The 8,597-nt window shown below is 38.9% G+C and overlaps 1 protein-coding gene across 1 annotated transcript in view; it reads left to right on the top strand.

Annotated features, from left to right (window-relative positions):
- LOC101859126 (dual oxidase 2) overlaps nt 1–8,597 on the top strand; it is a gene marked incomplete in the record, with an annotated part of 77,698 nt that overhangs the window by 42,903 nt on the left and 26,198 nt on the right. Inside the window, 2 exon segments of the mRNA XM_013087081.2 lie at nt 542–702; nt 3,318–3,508. Of these exon segments, the coding sequence (XP_012942535.1) occupies nt 542–702; nt 3,318–3,508 (352 nt within the window).

Raw genomic sequence — 8,597 nt, 5'->3', positions numbered from 1 at the left:
CTCTCTCTCTCTCTCTCTCTCTCTCTCTCTCTCTTCCCCTGCCTTTAGATTATTGGAAACATTTTATACTCATTAATGCTTCCTACTTGGAGGTAAATTCGATTTGCAGAACTTACTCCACGAGATAGAATGACAGGGGACAACGGTGTAGTGGTGTTGGGAGAGGGTGTCAGTGGTCAAAAGGGTTCCAAAATAAAGGTCAGCAAACAATGGCAAGCAGCATTGATGGTCATTATTTAGAAGCATGTTCAGGAGAATGAGTCCTTGAGCGCGACGCTTTTTACAAGTTATAGAGCGCGAGTAATTTAGAGTTGTGTGTTACAGTTGTATGCTGTTCAACTTATTGTAACAATTTTACAAACGTACAAAAAAAACCCCTACTTTTTCTGCTATGCACTTTTGACCCACATGTTCGTATGAAGATGAGTACAGACATTCTTTGTTCAACTGTGAATAATTTTAAAACAAATATATACATTTCAAACACAAAAAGGGGAAAAAATTCACAATGCTGCCACCCCTCCCAACTTTTGCCTGTCAGAGAACGTGTTCGGACCTCTGGATTGGTCTCGCCGAGACCTTGGGGCTCTCAACATTCAGCGTGGCCGAGACTTGGGTCTGCCCAGCTACAATGACGTCAGAGTGGCTTACGGCTTGCACCGGAGGATAAACTGGACAGACGTTTCCCCAGACTATCCAGAGGTATTTGTCTTGAAAAAGTTCTTCCTTTTCTTCTCTTCTTTTACTAAATGAATTTCTATTATATTTCAGCTCTTTGTACTGGGTGGATAACAAGGCTCTTATAAGCTGCTCAAACATAAACGCGGGAAAAAAGAGATTGTGCAATTGTGCCTATCTTCCTCAGCTCTAACATTTCAAAATTCAGGCTTCCATTTTTTGACTCTCTATCAGAACCATTGAGAACTCTCAATTATACTAGAACATGAGCGCAGACTTTCCTTTTAGCGTATTTTAAGGTTTTATTTTTAAAAGATATTCTACAATCCACTCGTAAGTCAACAAACTGTTAAGACACTATTCAGATGAACAAGAACTAAAATTTCCCAAATATTAAGCTTCAGTCCTTGATGACGCTGCTGAGAACAAGTACTTTATAGTTTTGAGAAAGGTATTTTATAACTCTTCATTATGGCTTGATTTTAAAGAACAGTAGCAAAGCACCAAAAGCAATGGTTGGAGGCGCCAAACTAGAATCTATAACATTGGAGAAGCTTCAATTGTGTCATGACGCATTAAAATCAGGCGCTTGTCAGTTTTCGGGTAAATAGAATTATTGGTATTATCTTAAAGTGTGTTCATTTATCTTGCTTTTGATTTTTAAAAACACCGATTTAGCTTGAGTGGAAGTCGAGAGCCTGGGAGCAAAGGAAATGCCCAGAAGACTGGCAGAAATCCATAGTGGTCCCATTATGGAAAAAGAAAGGTAATTAGCGGGCCTGCACAATGTACAGAGGCATCTCTTTATTAAGTCACGCAGGGAAAATATACGCAAAGATACTAGAACAGCGGATAAAATCTATTGTAGAGAGAAATCTGAGCAAAGCTCGCAAAGCTCAGTTTAGATTCCGAAATGGAAGAGGATGCACGGATGCAGTATTCGCATTACAGATATGTGAGAAAACAATCGAACACAACAAAGAATTCAACATCGTCTTTATCGACCAGGAGAAGGCTTTTGACAGAGTAAACCATGCAAAACTCTGGAAGACGCTTGAAAAGTATGACGTCAAAGGACAAGTATTAGATAATGTCAGAGTTCTATACACCAATAGCAGAAGCTCAGTAAGAACGAAGGAATGCAATGCAGACTGGTTCGAAGAAAGATCTGGAGTACGACAGGGATGCCTTCTATCTCCCCTCCTGTTTATAATATATATGGACACAACACAATAACACAAGACACAAACCAAAGCCAAGAAAGCCTAAATGAACTTTTATTCGCAGACGACAAATGTCTTACTCATCCAAACCAACAAAGCCTCCAAAATCACACTACCGAACTGAACAACAGCTGCGAGAAATATTTATTATGAAATTAAGCACATCAAAAACAGAAATTATGAAAGTGAGCCGAAACCGTAGTCCCCTGAATATCCATGTCAATAGTAAACAACTGAAATAGGTGAAGGAGTTTAAATATCTTGGCAGTACTTTTTCTGAAAACGGATCCATAGACAGAAAAATAAAAATTCGAACTCAGAAAGCCAACGCTGTCACGTACCACCTCGCACCTCTTTAAATAAAACCCATGAAAGCAAAATCACCAAATGCAAAATGAAATATCTCCGCAAAACCCTTAACATCGTAAGACGAGACAGGCAGAGAAATTAAGAAGTAAGAGCAGCTATCGGCATTGAGTCCTGCCTGCATTACATAGAAAGACATATAAAATGATATGGCCACCTGTTAAGTATTTCACCTGGCCAGCCAGCCTCGAGATCCAACAACACCAAGCACTCGGGCTATAAAGGAAGAGGTGGATCGAGGGTGTCAAGGAAACCCTGAGAAAACCTAATATCACAACTGGGAGAGCTGCGGAGTTGGCCTACTATAGAAAACTGCATCTCCCCTCGATGCTTAACGGCAACAGCGGATGAAGAAGTAAAAGTAAGTCGGAAGTCGAGATATTTGCGATTGGAGGAATGCAGTGGTGTCAGAATAGTGAGAAAATGGCCGCTAGAGTTAACTGATTTCCTAGGCTTCAGTGTCCTGGGAAACGACAAATTTACACATTTTTTGGTGCTTGTCATCTATGGGGGTTTTTTCCCTCTCAGTAAAATCCACACAAAATAGTGTGTTTAAATGGGCATAATAGTTCTTGGCAAAAAAAAAAGGCAAAATTGCCCCTCGAGCGGCAGAATGCCGGTTTCTTTGATTTCATTATTTTAACAAGAGCCTGATTTCACCACGATGCCTAACAATTGTTTTAATAAACGACATGAGGAGCAGTAAGAAAATCCAATTCATAGAAGATGTCTCATCGTTGAAGCGTTCTCAGTAGCATTTAAGGATACCACAATCCAGCTACGAGTGTCTGCGATTTTGCAGTGAGACGCTTCGCCAGCTTACGCAGAAGACCCGAGTTCAGTTTTCATGTAGGAAGAACTTTTTTTGAGAATCTCTATCTTTCTGTTACTGTTCGAACTTTGTATGCCTTTCAGGCCAGGTGGCCCTGGCAGGTAACGTCGTCGAAGGAGCCCGCCTCCTAATTCATATAAATTGTGTTGATTGGGGTTGTAAAACACCTACATTAAAAAAACAACTTTCCATTCGTCACATCTTTCTTCAATTCACAGGTCTTGAGGAAATTGTCAGTTCTGTACGGCAGCTCACCAGATAAGGAGCCCGATGACCTTGACCTGTTCACTGGCGGCCTCTTGGAGACAAATGCAAATGGCCCTGGACAGCTCTTCAGGCGCATCACGCTGGACCAGTTCCTGAGAATTCGTCATGGGGACCGCTTTTGGTATGAGAACAGACAGAACAGGTAAGTTGTCATAGGATAGCAAAAAGCTCCCCCCCCCCCCTTCCTCTCTCTCTCTCTCTCTCTCTCTCTGTCTCTCTGTCTCTCTGTCTCTCTGTCTGTCTCTCTCTCTCTCTCTCTCTCTCTCTCTCTCTCTCTCTCTCTCTCTCTCCTCTCTCTCTCTCAATTTATATGTTTATATATATATATATATATATATATATATATATATATATATATATATATATATATATAAATATATACTAGCTGGGCCCTCTTTCGATGAAAGGAATAAAAACAATCGAGTCATTGAGGAACAGTACGCACGGCTAGTGAACGGAAGCCTCACTTGTTTACAATGTCGTCTTAGAAAACGGACTTTCCCAAGATTAGATCTAAACGAAACTAATGAAAAACTAAAAATTAAACTTAGATCTATACGGGTCGCACACTTAATTAGTGCTCACTATTGCGCGACAACGCGCGATGGTATCGAACGGAAGTACGACTTGAAATAAATAAACCTGGCGGATTTTCTAAAATTACAGAGACAGAAGCGTCGGACTACAAAAGCGATATGCGAAATAAAGAAATTTAGCTTTTTGTAGCAAAACTGTCTCAAAACTGAAAAAACGAAGGGCGTCATGATCTGGAGAATGTTTTAAATAATGTTTTGGCGAAAACCGCATGTCGATCGATGCAGCCATTAAAAGGCCTTTTGAATAGCAAAACTCGGCCACCACAAATAGATAATACTAGCTGGGCCCCCTTTCGATGAAAGGAATGATCGGTGCTTTAATATCAACTGAAAGTCATTGGCCTACTATATTTACACTCTACTGGAATGGGGTAATATATTTTGAGAGATGCAAAAAATTAGGAGGTCTAGATCTATACTCTCAAAACAAAATGCGCCCGCGAAATATCACTTCCGGATTTTCTAAAATTACAGAGACAGAAGCGTCGGCCTACAAAAGCGATCGGCGAAATAAAGAAATTTAGCTTTTTTGCAGCAAAACTGTCTCAAAACTGAAAAAACCAAGGGTGTCATGATCTGGAGAATATTTCAAAGATCTTTTGGCGAAAACCGCATGTCGATCGATGCAGAAATTAAAAAGCCTTTTGAATAGCAAAATTCGGCCACCACAAATAGATAATAGACTAGCTGGGCCCCCTTTCGATGAAACGAATGATCGGTGCATTAACATCAACTGAATACCATCGGTCTACTATAATATTTACACTCTACTGGAATGGAGCAATGAATCTTGAGAGAAAAGCCGCACGTGTGTTTCCAAGTTGCCAAATATATAATAGATGCATAGATTGATTCTGTATTCCGCTTTCGAGGTTGTACAGAAGTGTGTTGATTGTTCCCAGTAGCAAGAAAAAGAATTTGACAAAGGAGTTCAGAAAAAGCGATAATGGGCATCAAACGAAAGGATCACAGTCGAATTTAGCACCTAGTAAAAAAAAAGAAAACATGAGGCTAGATCTATATGGGTCGCACACTTAAAATAGTGCTCAGTATTGCGCGACAATGCGCGAGAGTATCGAACGGAAGTACGACTAAACAAACCTGGCGGATTTTCTAAAATTACAGAGGCTGTAGCGTCGGCCTACAAAAACGATCGGCGAAATAAAGAAATTTAGCTTTTGCAGCAAAACTGTCTCAAAACTGAAAAAACGAAGGGCACCATGATCTGGAGAATATTTTAAAGAATTTTTTTTTGCGAAAACCGCCTGTCGATCGATGCAGCCATTAAGAAGCCTTTTGAATAGCAAAATTCGGCCACCACAAATAGATAATAAATATAGTTATATATATATATATATATATATATATATATATATATATATATATATATATGTGTGTGTGTGTGTGTGTGTGTGTGTGTGTGTGTGTGTGTGTGTGTGTGTGTGTGTGTGTGTGTGTGTGTGTGTTTGTGTGTGTGTGTGCCTACAGAAGGTACTAAAAGTCGGATTTTGACCATTTTGAAATAAGAATATGCTGGACACAGTGGTGTTTAATTTTTTTAGATGTCTCAAGTAGGTTTTTAGCTTTTGCACATTTTGTGAGCTAGCGTATAAAGATTTAATCTTGAGAAAATTAGCTTTTAAGTTTCGGACACATACAAACTTGAAATTGTTTCTAATGTATTCATTCATGGAAAATTCTTTTTCAATTTGGCATTCAGTTGACATCAATGTCATGATTAGAATTCAATAGTAAAACATAAGGGGGGGGGGGGGGAGAAAACATGCTTCGAGAATAGATTTTAACACCTTTTAAAAGCAGTTTTCATCATCTCTTTAAAATATACAATAGTCTCAAAATTATTTGAAATAAAATATTTAGAAGTCAAATCTATAAAAACCCTTTTAACACATTGTTAAAAAAATGGTGGAACTATCTTTTTTTTTTCAGAAACACATTTTGGCCAAAAAAGTGACTTTTTTGTCTTTATCTGCCTGTAGCAGATGGTCGTGTAGAGTAGAGGAGAACCTTGGTGGCACAGGTGCTTCAATAAATACCTCACAAACTCGAAGAAGGGACCATCTTGGCGACGGGAGGCGCCATAAATCCAATCAAAGCCCCCACCGCCTTGTGGGTTGTCAGTGGATGGCAAAGGATGGCAGTGACAACTGTACACAAACCGGCAGTAGGCAACGGGAAACCACTGCTGTAATATCCCAAGAATAGTCATGGAAAAGTAAAAGTACAACATCTTAAACAGGGAAATAAAAAAAAAAATTCAACGAAGCAAATGAAACATGGATAAATGATTAGTGTCAACAAATAGAGAAGAACCAAAACAAAGACGGCAAATACATGCATTCCAAAATCAAAGAAGCGGGATAAAAGAATGCTCAAATACAGGATGCATAAGATCAAAAGGAGGAGATATTTTAATGGACAACGGAGATGTCTTAAACAGATGGTCAGAATACATAGAGGAACTTTTCAAAGATACCAGAGGAGAAAAACCGGTAATAAAGAATGAAATAAATAGACCACCAATACTGAAAGCAGAAGTACAAGCTGTCATTGCGAAAATGAAACAAGGAAAAGCCACAGGGCCGGATAATATTCCAGTTGAAGTGATTGTCGCGCTTGAAGAACTAGGCACTGAAATAACAAAAAAGCTCCTAAATGTTATTTATGACAGCGGTGACATTCCTGAAGATATGATGAAGTCAGTTTTTATAGCTTTACCTAAAACACCAGGTGCCACTGAGTGTGATAAGCATAGAACAATTAGCTTTATGAGTCATTTTACAAAAATATTGCTGCGAGTAATAATGGGAAGATTGAGAAAAAGTGTAAGACCAGAGATATCTAAAACACAATTCAGCTTTGTTCCTGACAAGGACACCAGAAATGCTATATTCACCTTAACAATGTTAATGGATAGATGTATTGAAACTCTGAAAGATCTGTACTTATGCTTCTTAGATTATCCGAAGGCGTTCGATAAAGTTCGACATGATGAGCTATTTAAAATACTGTAAAAGCTAGACGTAGATGGAAAAGATCTAAGAATTATCAGGAATTTGTACTGGGACCAAAACGCTGCTGTACGAATTAATGGAGAATACTGTGAATATAAGCAGATCAGGCGAGGAGTAAGGCAAGGATGTGTTATGTCACCAGACCTCTTTAACATGTACAGTCAAACAATCCTTAGAAACTTAGAAGAATGTCCAGGTCTCAAAGTAAATGGAGAAAAGATTAATAACATCAGGCATGCAGATGACACAGTTTTGATAGCAGGCTCTGAAAAGGACCTTCAATTGCTTCTAGATACTGTTGTAACAGAAAGTGAACGTAAAGGATTGTTGTTGAATGTAAAAAAAAAACCCAGAATGCATGGTGATATACAAAAAAGCAGCAAAGCCTAGCTTTAATCTCATTATTAGCAAAGGTGAAAAGATCAAACTAGTCCAACAGTTTAAATATCTAGGATATATGAAAACATCTTATGCCAAATGTTCCACAGAAATAAGTCGGAGAATTACAATGGCTAAGGCTAGTTTCAATAAAATGAGCCCAATCCTGAAAAATAGAAACATCTCAATGAACACCAAAATGAAAGTTCTGAAATGCTATGTATGGTCAACACTTCTCTATGGCTGTGAATGCTGGACAATCACTAACTAAAGATAGTGAAAATAAAATAGAAGCTACAGAAATGTGGTTTCTTAGAAGACTGCTAAGAGCATCGTGGAAGGAAAAGAAATCTAATGAGGTAGTGCTTCATGAAGCCCACGTGGGTCGCTCAATGTTAAAAACAATCAGGAAACGACAAATGCAGTTTTTGGGACACATAAATAGACATAAGGGTCTTGAACACCTAGCTCTCACTGGCAAAATTGAGGGCAAGCGAGGCAGGGAAAGGCCCAGAACAACTTACTTGGGTAACCTAAACATATTGGTAACAGGGAAAGATCAGGGAAACGTAGCTTTTTTTAGAGCATCCGAGCAAAGGAATGAATGGAGATCAATGATGGCCGATGTCTGTCGCAGATCTGGCACTGGATGATGATGATCTGCCTATAGCTCAAAATGGTCTGTAGTGACTTTTGGTACCTTTCTCTAGAAATACACACGCTCGCACACACACACACTCACAAACACACACACACACACACACACACACACACACACACACACACACACAAACACACACGCACACACAAGCAGGCGCTCGTCAATTTTTGTGCATATACAATCATTTATTTCACCTTACAGCTAATTCATTTGCCTTGCACTTGGCGAAAAAATACCCATCTATCTTGAATAGAACTTGAGATATTTGTGATTGAAGGAGATGGGGGTCGACTTGTGTGAGAAGTAAAATTAGCAAAAAAATGGCTGCCAAAGAATGGCAACTTCCAAACCTTAAGTCGTGTTCTTGGAAACCGGAAATGTACCTTTCTGAGCCTTTTATTAACATTTTTGTGTAACATTAATTCAGAAATGTGTTGAGTCAAAAAAAGAAAATTCGAAAAAAGAAAATCACCTAACCCCTAGTGAAATGCCAGTTTCTTTGATTTCATTATTTTGACAAGCGCCTGATTTCACCACGATGCCTTACAATTAACTATCTAT

Source organism: Aplysia californica, unplaced genomic scaffold, assembly GCF_000002075.1.
Source record: "Aplysia californica isolate F4 #8 unplaced genomic scaffold, AplCal3.0 scaffold00543, whole genome shotgun sequence".
Taxonomy (NCBI): Eukaryota; Metazoa; Mollusca; class Gastropoda; order Aplysiida; family Aplysiidae; genus Aplysia; species Aplysia californica.
The sequence above is the reverse complement of the archived record's forward strand: the minus strand, read 5'-3'. Positions and strand labels throughout refer to the sequence as shown.